The following is a 25,108-nucleotide window of genomic DNA, read 5'->3' on the forward strand; positions in this document are numbered from 1 at the left end:
TGTGCCATTACTGTATTTAACACACACATAAGGCGCACCGGATTATAGGGCACGTTTAAATACCTCTACTGCATATTTAAAAATTGAGCGGGAGCAAAACTGAGTATGTTTGTGCTTTATTCATGTATTTATTACAAAGTATTAATCAAACCCATCGAAGTCATCATCCTCTGTTTCTGAATTAAACAGCTGCACTAAATCAGACATGCCAATTTCCCCTTCTTTGCTGTCAGAGTCATTTTCCATGCAGTGCGGCTCCCCGGAAATGATGCCGGCTTTTGCGAAAGCTCGAACAACAGTGCCAGCAGACACATTAGTCCAAGCATCTACAATCCATCCACAAACTGTGGCAAAACTTGCCCGGCGCTGCCTTCCACTTTTCGTGAAACTGTGGTCTCCGTCGGCCATCCATCACTCCCACGCCGCTCGCAGCCTTAATTTGAACGGCCGGTTCACACTGATGTCGAACGGTTGAAGATCCTTTGTCAGACCTCCCGGAATAACAGCAAGCACAGCGTTAATTTGTTCCACCTTGTTTTTCACATCGGTTGTGAGATGGGCACGCATGGAGTCACAGATTAACAGCGATGGTGATGCGTGGAAAAAACCACCTGGTCTCCTTACATACACCTCCTTCAGCCACTCTTTCATCATCTCCTCATCCATCCAGCCCTTTTCATTTGCCTTAATAACCACTCCGGCTGGAAAAGTTTCTTTAGGTAAAGTCTTTCTTTTAAAAAATCACCATAGGCGGCAGTTTCTGTCCATTTGCGTAGCAGCCAATCCACGCCCACACTTCCCCCTTTAACATTCTCATGTAACAACAACGTCCGCAGTAACGACACACATAGGGCGCACGGCACTATAGGGCGTGCCGCACATTTTGAGGGGGAAAAAAAAAGGTTTATATGTGCCTTATGGTCACGATAATACAGTACTCTTTACTTTCCCAAAAGTAACTGAGTTACTAACTGAGTTACTCCGCAATAAAAGTAAGAATTTACTAGTAAGAGTAACTATTGTGTTACTTATGCGTTTCTCAACCTAGCAATCCTCACCAACCGGCCCCCACATTCTCGGCGTGTTTCAAAAGCCAGCTGAATAGAGTGCACGACAAAGACAAGTACCTGCACAGAGTTTTGCATTTATTGCAACTCAACATAAATTACATCGGATGGACATACAACTTTCAAAATATAAAAAAGGAGAAATACACAATCTAACAGAGGCTTTGAACTGAAGTGAAAATGTATATGGATTTCATGAATCATACTTAAAAAGCATGAATGCGTCTTTTCATTTTGCATTTGTTCAAGTATTTATCTCAACAACAGCAAAGACAGTTAACTGCACAAATCTTCAATTCATGCAACTCTAACATAACCTAACCATAACATAACCCCTATGCATCGCATACACTGCATGCCCACTTTTTGCGCCACTGGGGCAAAGGATGAGGGTAGGTCTTGTTGGTCTCTGTCTCCATCTCCCGATACGCTCTTGCCTGTGTCCGACCTTTTGGACATTTGACATCTTTTTCAAAATCTGACATTGTAGCATGTCATAGACAATTCAGGTTTGCAGTTTGAAGAACACCTGCTTGTTTCTGATTATTTATTTTAGGTAACCAATGAGTTTTTGCATTATATGACTCATCAATTACAGTAGTTTTCACTAGTTGTGGATGGCGCCAATGATCTGAATTGAATGGCGCACATGACGTGAAATAAATATTGATAAACATTAAACCGATGGCAAGAGTAATGAGTAACGTTTGTTTTAAAAATGTAAGGAATAGAAAGTACAGATACTTGTGTCAAAATGTAATGAGTAGAAGTCAGACGTAGGAAGAAAAAACAAGTAATGGAGTAAAGTATAGATACCTAACAAGTGTACTTAAGTACAGAAACAAAGTATTTGTACTTTATTACTTGACACCTTTGGATATGACTTATCAATATTGTTGGGATTTTATGTTCTTTTCGATTCCCAGCTAGCTGGGAGTTTATATTTCTGATACTTTAACATGTTTATTGCCCTCCATAGCAGGGGTGGTAAAATATCTTATTTAATCAGATATTATTTTGACTGTTATATACTGTTTATGACAAACAGCCCTACTAACTGTGTGTTAGAACAATAGGTGAAAGAGTGATTCAAGCACTAATCATGGTCAAACAGTTATTTCTGCACATACATGGAATAAATTCACCACAACTTCTGTTCAAAATATAAGAGTTTATAAACAAAGATCATTCAGCTCCAAGTCAAACATAGTTTAACACTCTCAACTAAGACTAGTAAAACTCAACTAAACTAAACTAACTACTATGTACAAAGAGGAAGGAGAAAAAGGTTGAAAAACATATTACAGTTTAAGATGGATCTGGTGTTTGAAACAAAGGTTTATCTGGAAGAATTAGGGATATGATCAAATGAGCTTTTCACTAATTTAAAGAAATTGGAATCTTTTCAGACCACTTCACAAAGCAAATCCATGATGTGAATAAAACATCATTTGGCCAAATAATGTTTTATTGAATGATTTGCTTAATCAACAACCAATAACCTTTAGTTAAATGGTTCTTTACCCCTTTGAAATAGCTAGCAGCGAATAGACACCAGGATTCCACTAAACGACTCTTTGTCATACTTGATAATGGAAATGTAATGAGCATCTGAGGAACACATGAACACTAATGTTTTATCAGTGTTTAAACCCTTTGTGAAAGAAAGCTTGTCCGAGCTTCAGCAACAGCTCAACACATATTCCTGTAGCATAGCGTAGCATGCAGTCCATTCTGTTAGCGTTGTCTTTACTTATCAGTAAACAGATGCTGTTTGTTCTGTCCCTAATCATGCCAGACCTGCTCACCTTTTTTCCATGTCCAGTTGAAAAGCTTGATTTTCATCCAGCTGCAGCTCAGCAGTCAGGGCAGCAATCAGGGGTTCTTTGTCTCAGTGGCACACAACAGGGGTCCTCTTTGTCTCAGTTGTTCATCAAGACAGGGTAGGCCTTCTCTCCAGTCTGTCACTATAAGTTCTGAAACTCAAGAGAAATGTGTTGCAAAAGTTCTGTCTTACAGTAGTTTGGTTCTAAAAGGTTACCACAATGACCCATCGTTGGTGATTCTGGAGTTTTGGGGTCCCCTTGGGCCTTGGTTCTCCACCACAGTGGAGGTCCGGGCCGAAGCCCAGCTTCATGGGCAAGGGAGAGGAGGCAAAGAGCGCACGAGGCAAAGAAAGAGAATCTGGTTTTCTCTGTGGTGGCTGACAAAGTCACACCTCTGTGGGAGGTCCTGTCTAGGCTTCGTCTAAAAGGCATATGGCACAATATATTCCTGCAAAAAGGTGTGATGTTTCAGGAGCAGGTAATGAAAATTCCTTGGAACATGCTCTTCTTCTGATGCCAGTTTGTTTCAGCCTTTATCTAATCTCATGTAGAAGGGCTGGTCTTATCACAGGTTATTTGCATTACAATAGGGACAGTTAGCAAGGTGGAGTGAATACACAAACTTGAAAAGGGGACGGGGGCTAGCAGGAAAACTGAAATTCTATGGGACTTCTAGTGTTGAATGCCGTAACAAAATTTGAGCCATTGTCAGTAACAGTAGCCATTATTTTGTGCCAAATGCCATAAGACGAGTGGATGAAATATGTGCCAATGCTGGCGTGTGTATGACGGCCCTTGAAACGTCGGCATGCCAGGGCAGCTTTTTTTTGCATGTTTGCTGGATGCAGCCAGTGTGCCGTTAATCCTAGGTAGCTCTAGTGCTGTCCATATATCTGCCTAGTAGCCAAGTATTCCAGTTGTTCAAATTGTTTTTTTTTTTTTTGCTCAGCATTCAAGTTAGCATATTCAGTATCAATGTATTCCAAAAATGTCTTTCTACAGGGCAGATCAACACCTATTTTTCTCAGGATTTTGCCTATCAGTGCCTTGAAGGAGTCTGACTCCACTGTTGATATCGGGTGCATGTTTTCAACAACATATCTCCCTATCAAGCCATAGAGCTCTGTCTGAGATATTTTCTTGGGAGCAGAGGCACTAAAGTCCAGCTTTTGTTGCTTGCTCGGGGAGAGTCCTACCTTGTCATCGCCCCCCTACTACCTGTGTATTCTTGGTCCACTAATTTGGTTGAAATGTGAGTCATCCACAGGTGCTTCAATAAATTGGAGTTGCTAGCACAAGACATGGACACATGTTTAATTCCGCAACCGTTACCCATGACTTTGGTGAGTTTTAAATAGTGCCAGTATTGGAAAAAGGCTGTTTTGCTGCTGGAGTCCTCTTCACTCTCTATCTCTCTGGGTGTGCTGTACGTTAACACCCATAAAGGCAAATGTCATCCTCCCCTCTCTCATTACAAGGCGCGCACAAGTCCTAACATGAAAAAAGGTTAATTGTGCATCAGCAATAGTAACTGTGTTATTGTTACAGTCAAAGTAATTAGTTAGATTACCTCGTTACTACAAAAAGGTAACAGCGTTAATGACGTTACTTTCAACACCGTTACTCCCATCACTGATTGTGAACATACTTGGATCACCAGTTTTAAATACAGGGATGACTTTGGCTCTTTTTAAATCTGTAGGGACAATACCAGTAGTCATTGACAGTGCACATATGTGTGTCGGAGGTTTGCTTAATGGAGTCTCTGCATCTTTAACAAAAGAGGCTCTGATGCCATCATGCCCTGGACATAAAATTAATCTTTAATTTAACCAACTGGATCAATCGTTGTGTTTTGGATCTTGTTGGCAAATGTGCTACCTATACTTGAAAAAAATTTATTAAAATGAAAAAAAAAATTTTTGTACGGATCAGACAAAACTTTTATTTCTTTGTAGTAACTAGTTAATTGTTTTCCAAGTGTTTTTTATTTTATTTCAATATTTTCTAAACTGATTGCTGTAGTATTTTCTTAGATACGCTCAACAAATGAGCAAATTAATTTTTATATGATTTATTTGCTGCCAGGTTTGGAAAATATGGAAAATAATTAACTTCATCACAATATGCTAATATTTTCAGCAGGACCTGTAAATTTGACCAATCACAATATTTTGGTTTTTGAAGTCTCAAGCTCTACAAAAATTGATTCTATATTCAATTGTTCATTATTTGGAATTAGATCATCTCATTGAATAAGTTTTAGATTTTGTTTCACAAAAATAGACAGCGCTCCCCCATCCGGCTCTGTCTGATAGCATGGACAGAGTTGTATCCTAGCGGCACATAAACAAGTACAGTGGGGGAAATATGTCTTTGACCCCTTGCAAAGAATGCAACAATCTATAATTTTAATCATATGTACATTCTAACAGTAAAAGACAGAATCCCAAAGAAAATTCCAGAAATTAACATCATACGAATTTATAAAATTTGATAACCATCTGATGAAGAAAAAACAAGTATTTGACCCCCTGGACAAACAGCATATTAATATTTTGTAGAAAAGCCATTATTGGCCAGCACAGATGTCAAACGGTTTTTATAGTTGGTGACAAGGTTTGTGCACATTTCGGCAGGGATGTTGGCCCACTCCTACCTGCAGACAGCCTCCAAATCATTCAGGTTCAGAGGTAGTTGGTTGGCAACTCGAATTTTAAGGTCCCTTCAAAGACTTTCAATTGGATTCAGGTCTGGAGACTGGCTAGGCCACTCCAGAACCTTGATGTGCTTCTTCTTCAGCCACTCTTTTGTTGCTTTGGGGGTGTGCTTAGGGTCGTTGTCGTGCTGAAACACCCATCCTCGACCCATCTTGAGCTCTCTCACTGAGGGAAGGAGATGTTGGTCCAGAATTCGCCGATACATGGCCCTGTCCTCCTCCCCTCAATACGATGGAGTTGTCCCGTCCCCTTGGCTGAAAAGCACCCCCAAAGCATGATGTTGCCACCACCATGCTTGATGGTGGGGATGGTGTTTTTTGGGTTGTGCTCGGTGTTCTTCGCCCTCCAAACACGACGAGTTGAGTTGAGGCCAAAAATTTCTATTTTGGTCTCATCTGACCACATCACCTTCTTCCAGGCCTCTTCTAAATCGTCCAGGTGGTGAATGGCGAACTTCATGCGGGCCTGTACATGTTCCTTCTTGCGCTGCAGAATTTCAATCCATGACGGCGTAGTGTGTTACCAATGGTTTATTTTGTAACTGTGGTCCCAGCTGCCTTCAGTTGATTCATCAGTTCCCCCCTTGTGGTTTCGGGATGATTCCTCACCGTTGGCATGATAAGGGGCACCCCACGAGGTGAGATCTTGTGTGGAGACCCAGACCGAGGGAGGTTGAGTTGAGGCCAAAAATTTCTATTTTGGTCTCATCTGACAACATCACCTTCTTCCAGGCCTCTTCTAAATCGTCCAGGTGGTGAATGGCGGACTTCATGCGGGCCTGTACATGTTCCTTCTTGCGCTGCAGAATTTCAATCCATGACGGCGTAGTGTGTTACCAATGGTTTATTTTGTAACTGTGGTCCCAGCTGCCTTCAGTTGATTCATCAGTTCCCCCCTTGTGGTTTCGGGATGATTCCTCACCGTTGGCATGATCAGGGGCACCCCACGAGCTGAGATCTTGTGTGGAGACCCAGACCGAGGGAGGTTGGCGGTGGTGTGGTGCTTCTTCCATTTCCTGATAACTGCACTGACAGTTGATCTTTTCTCTTCAAGTTGCTTTCCGATTCTCTTGTAGCCCATCCCAGCCTTGTGCAGATCAACAATCTTGTCTCTGATGTCCGTAGAAAGTTCTTTGGTCTTGCCCATGGTGGTGATGTTGGATGCTGGTTTTTTGGGTGTTGACAGGTGTCTTTTATACAGGTAACGAGGTGAGGCAGGTGTATTTTAATGTAGATAATTGGTTGGGATTGGGGCTGTGTCTTAAAGAAAGACTAACTGGCTTGTAGCAGCCAGAATACTTGCTGTTTGGTAGGGGGTCAAACACTTTTTTATCCTCATCAGATGGTTATCAATTTTTATAAATTCATATGATGTGAATTTCTGAAATTCTCTTTGGGATTCTGTCTCTCACTGTTAGAATGTAGAATGTAGATTGTTGCATTCTTTGTAAGTGGGCAAACCTGCAAAATCTGCAAGGGGTCAAATACTTATTTCCCCCACCGTATGTGACTAAATGATCATAAATTTTAGGAAAACTATGTATATTCAAAGTGAGAAGAGAAAATACACTATCACTAGATGAAGACTCCAAAGAGAGATGACATTTTTCTTCAATATAATATCTGCAAGAACCAGAAAAGAGGTTAATATTAGGATCAAAATCAACATTATAAGAATTGTTACAATCGTTAAAACCGAAGGGATGAAATATTAATACATTTTTATCCAAGTCTTTATCCATAGTGTTTTTGTTATGAACTGAAAGCAGGTGCTCATCATCAAGAATGTGAAAACAAAACGCGGCAGAGGAGTCTCTACAAAACCAAGAGAGCCAGAGATTAGAATCATGTCCAGTTATCTGACATTTAAATCTAACATTTTAAATGAAATCCTCTTTTGCAAATGGAACGTTACTTGACATTTCATTGCCTTTTGGCATTTAAAACAACTGTCTTTGCTGTTTGTGTCAAACATAATCAGGTAAAATCTTCACATCATGATGGTAATTTACATTATTATTCTTTTGCTTAGTTTGTGGGATGGTGTGTTATGAGCTTATCGAATCTCAGATAAGCTATTCCCCTCACTTTCTGGCATTTTTGATGGCAGGAATAAATTCTGTGCGCTTTTGTCTCACAGTCAAGAGTAATCCTCAGTGATGTAGATGTTCGATCCTTTGAGGTATCTTTCCTTCTTCAGAACAATGTTTCTGTCTTTGAAACATAGAAAGCTAGCCACAATTTGTCTTGGTTTTTCATCTCCGGCAGATGGCTTTCCAGAGCGATGGACACGCTCTAGCTCAATGTGTTTTTGGTCTAGTTTGAGTTTTTCACTCGGGATCTCTCTTATTTTATGCTCTTAATCACTCCATTTTTTTATGTTCAGACTCAGGGATTCCTTCAAAAACCAGGTTTTTATGCCGAGACTGATTTCCAATCCATGGTGTTCAACTTTAAATTGAGCATGTTGATATCATTGAACAAGTCTTTAAAATTTTTGGACAACTTTTCTGCATGAAGCTTTTCATCCTCAAAAACTGAAAGCTTGCACATTTGCACAAAATGTGTTTTCTTGCTGTTTTAACAACTCCATATAAACAGTTCTGCTCCTCCAGTAGATGTGATGAAGGCATTTTGTTGTCCAAATGTAAATGGTAATCTAAATCTCAAGGATCACAAGTCATCTGGTGTTAGGCCCAATGCTTACATATCCAAATGTATGCACTGAACACAGAGAAAGTTTATTCTCCAAAAATATTTTGAGAAATCTCAATATAAATTGATATTCTCACTCAATAGGAGTTTGAGATGGGATTGGCTTGATTTCGTATGGAATGTAACAAGACCTGCCTCTCCTAGGAAGCTAGCATCTAGGCACCACTGCCGCAGGCTTCTCTTCTAATACCTGCCTAAATGATTTGATTCTGTTTTCAGCTTAAATGCTGTGAATAGCAGAGCTCTAAAAGGATTCAGCTGCTGATGAAGGACTTCTGTTCACTTCAGGCTATATCATCCGGTCTGAAATTTGAATCTAAAACCAATCTAGACCCAGTCAATATTTTTATATTCTCTCTACCACCACAGTAAGAAAAGAAGCAATATTAACCTGTTATCAGCAGAAAAAAATAATTTTGAAGAATAAAGTTTAAGAAAGTTATTTTCTTTTTTTATCTTTTAAACTTAAACTGCATTTTAATTTAGTAGAACCTGCACTTTTTTCCTTTCTCTCCAGTACTTTAACTTCAGTAAAGAAGGTGAGTACGAAAGTTACGACTGTAACTATGGTCCTGTGAATCCCAAATGACAGCCAGTGGCGGTGCTTAAAGCATGAATGATCACTCTTGCGCATGCACAGGTCGAGAATCTGATAGTAACATGGTCCCATGTTACCCCCTGTGACAAAGGTCTATATATAGACAAAAGTCTATATATACTGCTCAAAAAAATTAAAGGAACACTGAAAACACATCAGATCTTAATGGGGGAAAAAAATTATGCCGTTTATACTGATATGAAATGGGTGATGTGTTAGAAACAAAAGGATGCCACATCATTTGATGAAAATGAAAATTCCTGTAAAACCATTACTGTTTTGATGGTCGTTTCATTGTTGCCCCTCTAGTGCACCTGTTGTTAATTTCATTAACACCAAATCAACTGAAACAGATTAACAACCGCCTCTGCTACTTACCTGACCAAATCAATATCCCAGAAGTTTAATTAAATTGATGCTATACTCTGATTATAAAGTGTTCTTTTAATTTTTTTTGAGTAGTGTAGTCACGTGACAATGACAGTTGAGTCCTTTAATCTTCTCTCGAAAAAAAACATGATGATTCCGGGGGACAGAGTGCTCTGGCTGTTCATAGGACCGTAGCTGCAGTCGTTACTTTTGTTGAATTTCATCTCTACTGACCACCAGCACTACGAGCACTGATGAGGATTACTAACAGAGTCCTGAGGAATGACACATAGAAAACCCAAAACATGCCCACATCACTGGGATGATGGTACATGCCGGGATAGGATAGGATGGGATAGGATATCCTCCATTGGGTGGAAGGCGGCCAAGTTAACCGTGTAAAACCTAGGTAAGATATTTGGGGATAACTAAGAGGATGCAGCACAGATAGCCTCAAGAGATTTTCCAGTCATGGCGGCCCATGACACAATAATGCTCCTGGTGGAATGACACTGTACACCAGCAGGGGGTTGGCAGCCCTCTAGAACGTATGCTGGTTCCATGCAATCAAATGCACAAGATGCTATTTAGAAAGGGCCTGCCCCTTTCGGGGGCATGTGCAGCAAACAAACAGACTATCAGAGTGCCGAAGAGAAGCTGTGAGTCTGTTATATGCCTTCAGTTCCTGAGCAGGGCAGAGAGGCTCATCAGGCCCATCTGCCTCAAGGCAGGCAAGCTGGGGGGGCACAATGTGGCTTGCAGCAGAGGCCACTTTAGGAAGAAATGCCACATAAGTCCAGAGAGTAACACCACAACAAGCTCAGATCCAACGGCAACAAGACTCCTGAACAGACTATGCATGTAGCTCACCCACCGGCTAGCGCCACACAGTCACCCCTAAGGGACTTGAGCAGCGCTTTTATAACCTCCAGCTAAGAAGCAAGATGGACCACTTGCTAAAATATGCCTTTAAATCCCTGGAGCTCCTCTTGGTTCTGTTCCTCGACCCATCTTGAGCTCTCTCTCCTATATGTTTCTCAGGCTGGCTGGCGCCTTGAAGGCCAACCAAACAGGGGACAAGGGCAGGAAGGAACAATTAAGCCACATCAGCCAAGGACTCTTTTAGGTGATCTGGTTCCAAACAAGGGGGGACACAAATCATGCCTGTCCTCAAACTGGAGAGGGCCAAACAAGCTCTGCAGCTTGGTGCGTCAAACATCTCACGCTGACAGGGCTAGGTCAGGGCAAACTGATATTGCTAAAATATGTCTCGAGGCTACCAGCGACAAGCACCTATGTCTTACCACCTGTTCAACCTTCATGTGAGAAGATAAAAAGTGACTGAGCTGTCGTCACTTGACTATATAGTCTTATAGGCGTCACTGGGGGTCAAACGTGACCATGTTGGTATAAGATTATCAACCTGTATATGTATGAGTGACCATTTGTGCTTTAAGCACTGCCTCTGACAGTCAGCAGGGATGAAATTGAACTTCTCACACCTCTGGATCCTGAGAGTTTTGTATTCCTAAGGGCTCTTCTGAGCTTTATCTCCATCTCAGTATGTTACCTGCTGCGTACCTGTGTTATACTATATTCAGTGACCCTAGCCAAAGAGAGAATGTGTTCAGTGATGCTGTATGATTGGACCAGCCCAGTGTCAGTGAGGAAAATAACCAATGGTCCTTGGACTAGTGTTTATCACGTGCCGGGGTCACATATTCTGCTGGAATGTTTTAATGGAAAGTTTTAATCTGCATCCTGTTGAATTTTGTTAAAACCGTTTATTCTTTATTCAGATTGTCAGAGATCAGCTGTGCTTCTCTGGGCTCAGCTCTGAAGTCTAACCCAGCCCATCTGACAGAACTGAACCTGAGCAGAACCAACCTGGACCCTGGAATGAAGGAGCTCAGTGGGTTTCTCCAGTCTCCCCTCTGCAAACTACAGACTTTGAGGTCAGATGTAATATATTTATTTATTCTAATGACATTACAGTGGATATCTCAGTGTGAATGCAAATCAGTGATCTAGAAAAGGGTCAATAGGCTGCTTTATTGGGGAGTGTTTGCCTAGTGTTTAGAGCAGTGCAGTTGTGCTCTGAGAAAGATGCAAGTATCCGGTTCGATCCCCACAGCCTCCACTCTTGTTTCCTGAGCAAGAGTGATAACTCCCTGTGTGCTCCCTGCGCACACACAATGGCAGCCCAGTGCTCCCAAAGGAGATGGTTTACACACTGAGAGTGAATTTATCAATTGTCAGACAATAAAGGGATTTACATAACATTTGATTAGAATATGCTGTATAAACATATGTCCAAACTAGGAGGAAAGTGAAAAAGGGAAAATTACCAGCCAAACTTTTAAATCAGAAGTTTTTTATTCAATGCAGATGAATCATCAAATACAGACAGATCTATTATTCACTGCTGTGATACTGTGGTGATTATTTGGGTAAAGTGCTCACTCAGCATCTAGCCTTCATAAAGGTCAATATTTCAGATGCAGTTACTGTCACAGATTGAATAAAATGAATATAAACCTACACAGAAAAATATTATAGGCTTTCATTTGTATGATAAAATATCTATCAAAATAGCTGAAAAAGTTCAGTTTCAACGTGTTAAAGGGAAAAGGTGTTTTTAAATTATTTCCTTGTCACCACTGCTCCTCCTGCTGCTGTTTCCCTAATGTCCTCTGCCCCCCTCCAAGTGCAAGCACAACTGTCGGAGGAAAAACGCCACAGCTCCCTCTCCGGTGGGCCAGTCTGGCTCCACCATGTCCTGTCTGTTGAGCCAGTCCGATGCAACCACTTCCTCTCCAGTAGGCCAGTCTGACGCCACCACTTCTTCCCTGGTGGGTCAGTCCGACGCTACCAATTCCTTTCTGGTGGGTTAGTCCGACGCCACCAATTTATCTCTGGTGGGTCAGTCCGATGCCACCACTTTCTTTCCCTTTCCCTGTAGGTTCAGTCACCTCCTGCATGACTCCTAGTTGTCCCCACCGCTTAGGTTGTTAAAACTTTCAATTAGCCCCAGACTGTCCCAAACTATTATTTCAGATCCCCCACATCTTAATGAATCAGAGCTTTTAAGTTTGTTTTTTTTTTATGAAGAGAATGAGGTTTTCCCTTTACTTCCACCTTTCTCAGCGGGCCAGATTCCGAGCAAGAGCCCTTTAGCGGGCCACATCTCCAGCCAGAGCCCTTTAGCGCGCCACATCCCCAGCCAGAGCCCTTTAGCAGGCCACATCCCCAACCATGGCCCTTAAGTAGGCCACATCACTAGCCAGAGCCCTTAAAACGGGCCACATCCCAAGCCAAAGCCCATTAGTGGATCAGTCCTTCCTTCTCATTAGTTAACTCCTGCCTGTGTGCAAGCCACTCATTGAGCTTCACCCATTGTCCTAGCTCCACTCTCCAGTGAGAACCCGTTATCAGTCTCATCTTCTCAGGTAGAACCTGTTAGCGTTTCCACTCCCTTCTCGTTAGTCCACTTACACCAGCTCCATATCTGATGATTAGCTTGTCTGGGTTTAGTCTCCCAATATATACCTCAACTCTAGAGTTACTCGGTTCTGGTTTCTTGTGTTTTGTTGTTTCCCTGGTCTCTGGCTTCTCACCCGAGTTTTCCCTGATGTTTTTCTTTTTTCGGGTTCATTGAATTTTTATCTTTTTTGATTTTTCCTCAGTTGCTCCATTAAATCTCCACAATTCACCACTGCCTCTCTGTTTCTGCATTTTGGTACTCAAAAACTCAACCGAACTGTGACACTTAGATTATCCTATAGATAAACATGTTACTGAATAAATTAATAAAAAAATCTATATCAGCAAATCATTAGAACTTGCATTGATTTGGATAGACATAAAAGTCAGAAATGAATGAAAGGATGAGGTTGTGTTTGGCCTTGTATGTTCATAGCATTGATATCTATTCTATTGATTTCTATTGAATGATACAGGGAGCTGGTAGAGTTAATAAACAGCTGGGAAGTAGATAATGAAGTGATTCAGCCATTTTGGGCCCCAGGTGAACTTAAATCAGGGGCCCTCCTCTAAGTCATTGCTTCTCAGGAGTCAGGATCCCCAATTTAACATGCAGGATGTCGACTAGATGCTGATCCTACAACATCAATAACAATTATCCACATTGGTCTGGAGTGAGCTGCCATTCAATTGTCATGAACCCCAGAGCTGAATGCTAAATGGGTGATGTGTCTAAATCAGCAACACTGCTGCCCTAAATAGGAAGGTTGACTATTCCTGTCTCCCTACTTTAAAGAAAATATACACAATATACTTGTTATAAGAAAAAAAAATACCAATTTGTCTGTCTATTTTTTTCTCCATTCTTTGTCAGGTTATGGTAACCAGGTAACACCAGGTAACACGTGCCGGGGTCACATATTCTGCTGAAAAGTTTTAATGGAAAGTTTTAAATTCAGCTAAAATATTTTATTCTTTATTCAGATTGAAGAACTGCACTTCGTCAAAGATCAGCTGGGCTTCTCTGGGCTCAGCTCTGAAGTCTAATCCATTCCATCTGACAGAACTGGGCCTGGGTGGAAACAACCTGGACCCTGTAATGAAGGACCTCAGTGGGTTTCTCCAGTCTCCCCTCTGCAAACTACAGAGATTGAGGTCAAGTGTTATTTATTTTTTTATTCTAATAACATTACAGTTCAAATCTCAGTGTGAAGGTAAATTAGTGAGCTAGCAAAGGATAAATAGGCAGCTTTTTCAGAAGATGCTGCATGAAAAACATGTCCAACTACTGGGAGTAAAGTTAAAATGGAAATTGCATCAACAAACGCAGACAGATTTATTAAATCAGGACAAACAACCATTCACACACACACATTCACCTAAGGAGAATTTAGAGAAGCCTATTAACCTAAAAGTCATGTTTTTGGACTGTGGGAGGAAGCCAGGGTACCCAGAGAGAACCCACATATGCTCAGGGAGAACATGCAAACTCCATGCAGAAAGACCCTCGGCCAGGAATCGAACCCGGAACCTTCTTGCTGCAAGGCAGCAGTGCTATCCAGTGCATCACTGAGCAGTCCACCCTCAGAAAATTCCATGGATAAACATGGTACTGTAATCAAAAGATCAATAACAGCAAATAATTAGAACTTGCATTGACTTGGATAGACATCAAAGTCAGAAATGAATGAAAAGACAAGGTTGTGTTTGTCCTTGTTGGTTCATAGGATTGATATCTATTCCATTGATTTCAATTCTATTATTTTCTATTCTATTGATTTCTATTTTGTTTTATGTAATGAACAGCTGGGAAGTAGAATAGCTGGGAAGTGGCGGCCTAGTGGTTGGGGTTGTGCCTGGGTTCCAGAGGTTCTGAGTTCAACCACCCCTCCTATGGACTGATACTGATGTTCCTGAGCAACAACCTTAACCCCACACTGCTCCCCGGGCCCGCATAATGGGAGCCGACTGCTGCCCAAGCGGATGGGTTAAATGCAGAGTTAATGTTGTTGCTCTGTACTTGTGACAGTATAATGACAATAAAAAGCTGAGAAAAAAATAAACAATACATTATGTTAATCAAACAAGAAAGCTGTACAAAATGTTACTTTTTAATTTTTTCTTTAATATTTTGTTAAGTAGCTAAAAGATGAGAAAAGCTTTTCACTGAAGATCATCAAGCTTCTGAGTTATTTAGAAAAAAAACTTATCTGAGCCTTTGAACATCTAAAAAACAAACATTTTTTAAAACTAGAGAATCTCTGAAACTGATTAAATAGATTTTGTTGAATCTCTGTAAAATGGTCAGATCCTAAAAACACCTCTGCTCTGAAATCAGCCCTGTTCTCCTGCTGCGGGATTATTTAGTTGTTATTGTTTCATTTCTGTGTAATGATGGAGGCAGGCCCACATCCCTGGACTTAGCAGCTGTTCTGCCCGTTAAAGGAAAGACAAACTATCAGTCCTTCCCTGCATGTAACTCCTACTTCACAGCCACGGTGCTCCGTGTGCACAAAAACTAATTTCTCTGTCTGTTTTTTCTCCATTCATTCATTGTCATGATGGAGCAAGTAGCCATTATAGGAAATACAGTGAAAGTAATCTAATTCGTTTTTTTTATGTTTAAATTTGATGTGCTTTCGGGCCACCAACATCCCATTCATCAGTTCAGGCTGATAAAGGCCCTGTCCTGCAAACCTTACTGTCATTTTCCACCTTTGAAGCCTTTTGAATAGAGAGTTTTGTTCCCGTAGTTTCTAGTGACTCCTCTGGGCTTTATCTCCATCTCAGTATGGTAGGACCTGCGTACTGGTGTTATACTATATTAAGTTACCCTGGCCAAAAAGAGATTGTGTCAGTGATGTTGTATGATTGGGCCAGCACAGTGTCAGTGAGGAAAATAACCAATGGACCTTGCAGTAGTGTTTATCACATGCTTGGGTCACATATTCTGGTGGAATGTTTTAATGGAACGTTTTAATCAGCATCCTGTTGAATTTAGCTAAAATCTTTTATTCTTTATTCAGTTTGAGTAACTGCAGATTGTCAGAGATCAGCTGGGCATCTCTAGGCTCAGCTCTGAAGTCTAATCCATCCCATCTGATAAAACTGGACCTGTTTGGAACCTACCTGGACCCTGAAATGAAGGAGCTCAGTGGGTTTCTCCAGTCTCCCCTCTGCAAACTACAGACATTGATGTAAGATCTGGTAAACTTGTTTATTCTAATCACATTACAGTGGAAACTTCAGTGTGAAGGTCAATCAGTGAGCTAGTAGAGGATCAATAGGCTGGTGATCAGAAGAGCAGGTTACGACTTGTAGGAAGACAGACATGTTTAGAAAACAAAGACCTCAGTTTGTCTGAAACACCCCAACATATGGAATAACGAAAGTTACGACTGTAACTACAGTACTATGAATCCCGGATGAACGCCAGAGGAGGTGCTTGAAGTACAAATGATCACTCTTGCGCATGCACAGGTCGAGAATCTTATAGCAAATCCCTTAATCTTCTTGCGAAAACACGATGATCCCGAGGGACCGAGTGCTCTGGCGGTCATCCGGGATTCATAGAACCATAGTTACCTTTGTGACTTTCGTTCTATTTAATCCCTACGGAGCGCCAGAGAAGGTGTTTAAAGCACGAATGACGATAACCATCCGTGTGATGCTGAGAGATCACATACAGAAAACAACCCCAAAACAGGCCTACCTCACTGGGAAGATGGTGCGCGCCGGGGTAGGATCCCCTCCATCAGGTGAAAGGCGGCCAAGTTAAGCTTGTAAAACGTAGCAAAGGTATTCAGGGATGACCAAGAGGCTGCTGAACAAATAACCTCCAGAGTGACACCAGTCATAGTGGCCCATGACACTCTAACTGCCCTGGTGGAATGGCACCGTAAACCAGTGGGGGTTGGCGGCCCGGCACAATGTACGCTTTTTCCACCACATCCACAATCCAACGTGCAAGGCTCTGTTTAGAAAGGGTCTGCCCCTTGCGGGGCCAAGCTTAGCAAACAGACTATCCGACTGCTGGAGATAAGCAGCAAACAGACTATCCGACTGCTGGAGATAAGCTGCAAGTCTGACATATACCTTCAGTGCCTGAACAGGGCAGAGAGACTCATCAGGCCCATCCACCTCAAGACGAGCATGCTGGAGGGGCACAGCGTGGCTTGCGGATGAAGCCACCTTAGGAAGAAATGCCACATGCCAGAGACTAACACCAGAACCAGCAGGGTTCCAATGGCAGCAGGACTCATGAACAGACAAAGCATGTAGTTCACCCACCCGCTTTGCTGAGGCCATGGCGAGGGGAAAAGCTGTCTTCTTTAACACAGACTCAAGGCTTGCCTCCACCAATGGTTCATAAGGAGGAGAGCGCAGGACAGCAAGGACAAGGGAGAGGTCCCACACAGGCACAACAGGGCATATCGGAGGGTGCAAACATTTGGCACCTCACAGAAACAAGGAAACATCCTTATTACGACTCACCGTATCCCAACTCACCATCGAATGCCAGCAAAAAATGGCAGCAACATATACTTTCAGAGTGGATGGAGAGTGACCTTGAGAAAGCAGTGCTTGAAAGAAGGTTAAAACAACAGAAATAGGACAGTGTACAGGGTCCTCATGTCTGTCCCCACCAGTTGCATGAAAGGGGCCCTGGCGTTAGTCAATGTGTGTCCGATGTCCCGATCATACTCCAAGGAAACGCTGGGCCCTGTAGTGGCCAAACCCAGAGTTGGAGGCGACTGGGATTGGGATGTAGGATCTGACCCCCCCAGCTGTGACAGAAGGTCCTTCTTGTGGCAATGAGGCATTGGAGAGCTGCAACAGAGCCTGTGCAGCAGTGGAAACCAAGTCCTCCCGGTCCCCTGGTGGTGGACGCCCCCAAGAAAGGATGTCGTCCGGAACATTCTGCACCCCTGGAATTTGGGCCGCTCTCAGGCTGGCAAAAAGAGGAACTGCCCAGGTCAACAGCTTCTGGGTCAGCCTCAGTAATATCCTTGACCGTGTTCCCCCTGATGGTTGATGTGAAAAACAGAGGACACAAGCCATGCACTGCGTGAACACACGCGGGAACAGAGAGAGGCCGAATGAAAACACTGAAATAAAATGCTTGCCCTGAAATGCAAAGTGGAGAAAATGCCAGTGTTCTGGTGCTGTGGGACATGAAAATATGCGTCCCTCATGTCGACCAAGGTCAACCAGTCACCTGGAGAGATTGCCTGAAGCCCATTTCTAATGCTTAACATGTTGAAGGAGATGGGTTTCTGGAAAAAATTCAGACCTCTCAGGTCCAAAATTGGATCCCCCAGTCGTTTTCAGGACAAAAAAATACTTCGAGTAAAAGCCCCCTGGATCCCGAAGGGGTCGACAGGCAATATAGCACCCTTGGCCAGAAAGGTGTCTATCTCGTGGCTCTCGTAGCCTTAGCCTTTACCTGGTCATGAATCACTGTCATCCTGACTCCACCAGGGACAGGAGGGCGGCTGCGGAACTGTACCCCATAACCCTGGGTAAGTGTACACACTACCCATGGATCGGGAACGACAGCAGCCCAGCAACCGAGCTGGTCCAGGGTAAAGTGTCCCACCGCTGGCCCACTGATGTCATCTCTGAGCCCCCCTTGCCATGGGCACGTCTTGCAACAGGTCCTGCAGCAAGCCGTGGATGCCCCAAACAGGGTATAATCTGGACAGGATAAGTGCACGATAGAGACACAGAGGCACTCCAAGCAGGACACTGCATTCATCTGCGATGAAGGCCGGCCAACTGCTGTCTGGTACACAAAGCCTGGGCCGACCACTCCGAGGCTGCAAGTGCAGCGGAGCCAAACAACTCTCCTGGAACCACTGGAAGGCCCATGAGTGTCCTTCAACATGCCTCTGTTAGAGGAGAGTTAGCTAGACAAACCTGGCAGTGTGCCTGAACAAGGGTAGACAGGACACGTCCAATTTCCCTTGCCAGAAGAGCAAACACATGGAGAGATAGATCCATCAGCCCTTGAGTAGGTGCATTGACTGCAACACACGACCCAGCAGTAAATGCGACAAAGAATTACCAAGTCGCTCCAAACGAGACCCAGAGTCATAGGTTCTACAGAGCAAATCATCAGTGAGACGGCACTGAGGACGAGGACACCTGACATTAGCTCACAAAGCCTCATCTGGTGCCACAATGAGGGAAGCTATGGCCGGCTCAACAGAAGGCATATGGCCCAAGCCAAATTTGGGAACATCTTGCATGGCTGCCAGTGCCCTGCAGAGGTCAGCCGTGAAAGGGCCCTAGTGTCCACCCAACAGACATGGACCTCCTTCACATACTCTGCAGATGGGGAACCATAAGGGATGACTTAGCAGTAGGATGCCAAAAGAACGCACTGGAAGAAGCAGGTTGGTCCTGCAAGGCTGGTCCTGTGGAGCATCCACCTGCAACTGGGCAAGAGCAGTTCTCAGAGCGCCCACTATTGAATCCTCCTCCTCCGACTGAGAGCCAGAAGAGATACGCGAGCTGGCTTCTGAGAGAAGAGAGCCGGAGTCAAAATGATCTCGAAAATCAGTGCCAGATGCTGCCAGAGATATAGCATCATCATCTAAAGCAGAGTCCTGAACTAACTCTCTGCCCTTGGTCAGGGTCCCCAGTCAGGCTAGCGCCACGCGCTCCCCTAAGGGACTCGAGCAGCGCTTTCATCCCCTACAGCTCAGAAGTGAGATGGGCCACTTGCCCAGATATGCCCTCTGAAACCCTGGAGTTCCTCTTGGTCCTCTTCCGTGGAGGCCCCATAGCCTCAGGAGCCACACGTTTCACAGGCTGGCTGGTGCCTTGAAGGCCAGCCAAACAAACATTACGTAAGGACAAGGGCAGAACAAAACCATTAGGACAAGCTGCATCAGTCAAGGCCTCTTTCAGGTGATCTGATCCCAAACAAGAGGGACACAAATCATGCTCCTCCTCCAACTGGACAGGGGCCAAACAATCTCTTCCTACACACAGGGCTAGGTCAGGTCGAGCTGAAATCACCATTTCTGACACTTAACAGAACAGGTTGGGAAACCCGGTCCGGCAGAAAACACCGCCAGGGGTTCCTCGGCAGCAGGGTGGACTAGCCAAGCACGGGAGTGAACATAAAAAGCAAGCCCGAAAACGGCTGCCTATTAGTAATAGAGGCAAGCCCAAAAACGTCTGCGAATAAACAAAAAAAGCAGGCCTGAAAGAATGTCTGCTATGAGTGGTAGGTAACCCCGAAAGCGGCTGCAAAATAAGCAAAAAGTAAGCCGGAAAACGGCTACACAGTGAACAAAAAGCAAGCCCAGAAAACGGCTGCTATAGTAGTAGGCAAACCTGAAGGGGCTGTACAGCAAACAAAAAGGCAAGCCCACGGCTGCCAGTTAACAAGCTGGTTGGAGTCGGCTAATGCTGAGTCACCAGCAACAGGGAGTCACGGTGAGAACACGTCCCTGATTGCCATTGATAAGGAGAGATCATCCTTGCAGCTCCGACCTAAGTCTTGAGGCTACCAGTGACAAGCAACAACAGTGTTTTACCACCTGTACAACCTGCATGCGAGAAGATGAAAAGGGACTGAGCTGTCGTCACCTGATTATATAGGCTCACCGGTGTGACACAGGGTCATACGTGACTATGTTGGTATAAGATTCTCTACCTGTGCATGCACAAGAATGATCATTCATGCTTTAAGCACCGCCTCTGGCGGTCAGTAAGGATGAAATAGTAATACTGGTCTGGGTGTAGATTCTGCTGGAGTGCTGTTTGGGTTTCTGTCTGCTTTAAGGAAAGCCTAGTTAGGAGAACCACATTGCTCTAGCACCTGTCTGGTGTGTGATTTATCCTCTCTGCTGAAGTCAGCAGGTCTTTATTGGAGCAGTAGCATGTTGGCATTGATATTAATGAAAGCTGTTAAATTGGTTCTGTTGGACTTTCCAAAAAAACAAGAAAGTTAAAAACAATCCACTGGACTTTGTTTCCAACTTTGAAGACATTTCGCCTCCCATCTAAGGAGGTTTTTCAAGTCAAAATGTCTAGAATAGCGTTGAGTTCGAGGTTTTATATAATAGCCCAACAAAGCCTTTTTTTTGTTTTGAAAACATTCTGTTGGGCTGTTCTAACCTACATCCTGTTGGTTCAGCTCACATCTTTCTATTCTTTATCTAGATTGAGGGACTGTGGTTTTTCAAAGATCAGCTGTGCTTCTCTGGTCTCAGCTCTGAAGTCAAACCCCTCACATTTGGAACACTTGTACCTGTGGAACAACAACCTGCAGGAGTCAGATGTTCAACAGCTGCAGAATCTTGTAAAGAGTCCAGACTACAAACTGAAGACACTGTAAGTAGATGGTTGGAGTGAGTCCAGCTTCTCCACAGCTGCTCTGAACTGGGACTGAAGTCCCTGCTGCTCTTTATCCTGGATGTGCCGCATCACTGACTGACAGCTGATGGAGAGAGAGAGAGGCTAGAAACACTCACTGATCTCCTCTGTTATTCCTATTTCTCTCTACAGGGAGTGGTGGCCATGATTATCTTAGTAAAGGAGAGAAGCCGATCTTTGTCTTGATGATCCACAGAGGTTGAAGCTGCAGCAGTTTAAAGAGACTCTGACTGGATCCTGATGATGAACTCTGAGTTTAGAGATGTTTCTCCTCTTTATGTGATCCTTTCTGTCATTTTGTGTCTGATATTGTTTTTGTTTGGAAGATGAAATTTAAACTAAGCTCCATTTAGTGGCTCCATGAAGGTTTGATCTGAATCTGATTAAACTGTACTTTTTTCTCTCTGATTCATTTTCAGCCTGTTACCCAGAAATCTGAAATAAAGATCAAATCAAAAGTTTTCAGGCTGCATGTTTGCTTCATTGTGATGCAGTTTTTGGCTGTTTTTGATTCTATTCCAGATGTTCTCTGCAGATGTTTGGGCAGCTCTGCTCATCGGATCTGTTGCTGCAAACAAATTAGTTAGGAAATTATGGTCACTTCAATAAGAGGATGAAGCTTTTCTTTAGGATTCTCATTCAGATCTTTTTGATTTCCTTCTCTCTGAAGGTCAAATATCAAACTGAGTAAAGATAAAGTTTTTTCTGCTCCTCCATGTCCTTTGTTGACCTTTGGAAACACTTTCTGGAGTTCAGAGACTTTCAGATCTTCTTTGGAGGATGTGCTACCTTAATCCAGGCACATATTAGAGCGTGGTGGGATTATTGTGATGAATGCAGAACTGTAATCTACAAAGAGCATTCAGACATAGCTCGTGCTACTGCTTTAGATGGTTCAGTGCAAAGTAGATAGCTACGGCGATGGCATCCTCTGTGGATCTGTTCATCTGCTATGTGAACTGGTGGGGTCCAGGTCTGGGGGGAGAAAAACCAGTGTGAGGGCCAAAAGGTGGTAATCATTCAGGCTCCTGATGGCAGATTTCTACAGCAGCTTGATTAGTGTAGAGGTTTTCAGGCAGAACAGGATGACTACCTGGACAAGGGAAAGGCTGAAGATCCTGCTGATCAATCTAAGTCTTTGTCTGATGATGCCATTGGCAATTATAATAATAATAATAATAATAATAATAATAATAATAATAATAATAATAATAATCTAATTATATTATTGTAGCTTTGTGGAGAAATACGAAGTCAAACTAGCTCACAATGCCAATCCAGGTAATTAATATCCTTTAATCCTTTATATACACTACTCAAAAAAATTAAAATTAAACACTTTGTAATTATAGTATAGCATAAAGGTAATTAAACTTCTGGGATATTGATTTGGTCAGGTAAGTAGCAGAGGGGGTTGTTAATCTGTTTCAGCTGCTTCTGTGTTAATGAAATCAACAACAGGTGCACTAGAGGGGCAACAACGAGACCACTATCAAAACAGGAATGGTTTTACAGGTGGTGGCCCCGGACATTTTTTCCCCTCCTCATCTTTTCTGACTCTTTTTCACCAGTTTTGCATTTGGCTAGGGTCACTGTCACTACTGTTAGCATGAGGCGCTACCTGGACCCTATAGAGGTTGCACAGGCAGTCCAACTCCTCCAGGATGGCACATCAATACATACCATTGCCAATAGGTTTGCTATGTCTCCCAGCACAATCTCAAGAGCATGGAGAAAATTCCAGGAGAAAGGCAGTTTCTCCAGGCGAGCTGGAAAGGGCTGTAGAAGGTCTACAACCCATTGGCAGGACCGCTATCTGCTCCTTTGTGCAAGGAGGAGCAGGAGGAGCACTGCCAGAGCCCTACAAAATGACCTCCAGCAGGCCACTGGTGTGAATGTCTTTGACCAAACAATCAGAAACAGACTTCACAAGGGTGACCTGAGGGCCCGACGTCCTCTAGTGGGCCCTGTGCTCACTGCCCGGCACTGTGGAGCTCCATTGGCATTTGCCACAGAACACCGGATGTGCTTTTCACAGATGCGAGCATGTTCAACCTGAGCATATGTGACAGACGTGAAAGGGTCTGGAGAAGCCGTGGAGAACGTTATGCTGCCTGTAACATCGTTCAGCATGACCGGTTTGGTGGTGGGTAAGTGATGGTCTGGGGAGGCATATCCATGGAGGGATGCACAGACCAGATTTTTTTTTGCCCCATTGATATCTAATGTATTTTCCAAGTGTTCCTAAAAAAATTTTGAGCAGTGTATAATAGAATTTAGTTCCTGAGGCTCATTCCCGTCCACTCTCCATTCCAGTAGATGGCAGGAATGCATCTATCTGTTGTTTGCCAACCAGCAAAATTATTTTTTTAAAGAAGAAAGAAGAAGTCGTCAGTAGAAGCTAGAAACATTAGCATTGCTTCTCTTTGGGGTCATTGTAGAGAGGCTGATAATCTCTGGGTGTTTGCAGTGAGAATGTCTTCAATCCAGCTTCAAGAACAGTTTCAACTCCTGCTGAAGAAACATTCACAGAGTTTAATGGGAGTTTTGTAAATTCAGAGGAAAAGATGGACGATCAACATCTACTCCTGGATTTCACCAGGATCCTCTTACACCGGATAGGTAGGAAACACCTGATAGAAAAGATTCCCTGATAATGCAGACTGGGGATTTTAGTCTCACCTGATTGGAAAGCTGGTTAGAGGAGATCAAGCTGCTAAGCTACAGCTAATGTTACACTTCTGACAATGATGGGCCAACTCTTCTCCAGTGCAACACATTTATTTTTGTAGAAACTGCAGAACAGAAAATACAGCAGGTTAAAACAGCTGCCCTGTGCATCCTCTCTGCTTCATCCAGCGCTGATGAGTTTCTTCTGCACAGTTGCAGCAGTACAGTAAATCTATTTATCATAGAACTCACAGTAGTGAAACAGTTTTAGCATAACCACTTAGCTTAAGGTCTATACATTTCTGCAATATTATCCCAAATACATCACTTCCCTTAAATACATTTCTTAAAATTTATTTTATTACATGAACTAACCCATCATGAATGCTTAGTACTTTATAGTACTTTTAACAGTAACCCTTTTAACCCAAATGTGAATTGCATTGTAAATTAAATCAATTTCAAACAAAATATATCAGCTTAATGAAATCAAAATAGATTACATATCCTCTGCCAATTAGAAAATATATACACAAGACATATTACTGCTTCAACCCAAATAACAATGTGGGAGACACAAACCTGAATAACAGGCTGCAAACTGAGCTCACACCAGAACCTGAATCACATGCACTTGATTCTCCTAGCCTGATGCTAATGCTAGCAGCCCATTTAGCTCCACAGCTTGATTTTACAGAAGGTTATGCTACCATCCAGTCACTGCAGGTTAAAGCCAAAACTCTGTGGTTTGACTGATAGCAACAGTCTCCTTATAGACTTTCTTTAGTGTAGAACAATCCGGTAAGAGGTGTGCTACTCAGCGCCGTGGCTAGCTCACACGTGTGGCATTTTTAAAAACACAACAGCAGAACACCTTCAGCATAAGTTTTCTTCTTTCTACCAAAAACACTTACAGTATGACTACTGTTGTAAACAATTAAATAAAATGGGGAGCTACTATTTTAACGATCACGACTATTTAATAGTGCCACACCAACTTGGGAGTCCATGTCACGATAGCCCCATGTCGTCATTCAACCGCTGGTTGTCTAGGTGGAGTCCTGAAAACAACGTGGGCTACATTAATAATTGGCAATCCTTTTGGGGAAAGCCTGGTCTGATTCGGAGAGACGGCATCCATCCCACTTTGGATGGTGCAGCTCTTTTTTCAAGGGATCTGGCCACATTTATTAGTCCTCCAAAAACCTGACCACCCAGGGTGCAGACCAGAAAGCAGAGTACTATAGTTTAACGCACATCTCTGCAGCTT

At 43.0% G+C, this 25,108-nt stretch overlaps 1 protein-coding gene across 1 annotated transcript in view; it reads left to right on the forward strand.

Annotated features, from left to right (window-relative positions):
- nlrp3 (NLR family, pyrin domain containing 3) overlaps positions 1-21,457 on the forward strand; it is a 57,676-nt gene extending 36,219 nt beyond the window's left edge. The window contains exons 8-12 of the mRNA XM_015404447.1: positions 11,094-11,249; positions 13,762-13,932; positions 15,804-15,974; positions 20,956-21,126; positions 21,301-21,457. Coding sequence (XP_015259933.1) covers positions 11,094-11,249; positions 13,762-13,932; positions 15,804-15,974; positions 20,956-21,126; positions 21,301-21,316 — 685 coding nt within the window. The 3' untranslated portion in view covers positions 21,317-21,457. The remainder of the gene's footprint in view (positions 1-11,093; positions 11,250-13,761; positions 13,933-15,803; positions 15,975-20,955; positions 21,127-21,300) is intronic.
- Positions 21,458-25,108: the final 3,651 nt, after the last annotated feature.

Source organism: Cyprinodon variegatus, unplaced genomic scaffold (genome assembly GCF_000732505.1).
Source record: "Cyprinodon variegatus isolate N-32 unplaced genomic scaffold, C_variegatus-1.0 Scaffold1748, whole genome shotgun sequence".
Taxonomy (NCBI): Eukaryota; Metazoa; Chordata; class Actinopteri; order Cyprinodontiformes; family Cyprinodontidae; genus Cyprinodon; species Cyprinodon variegatus.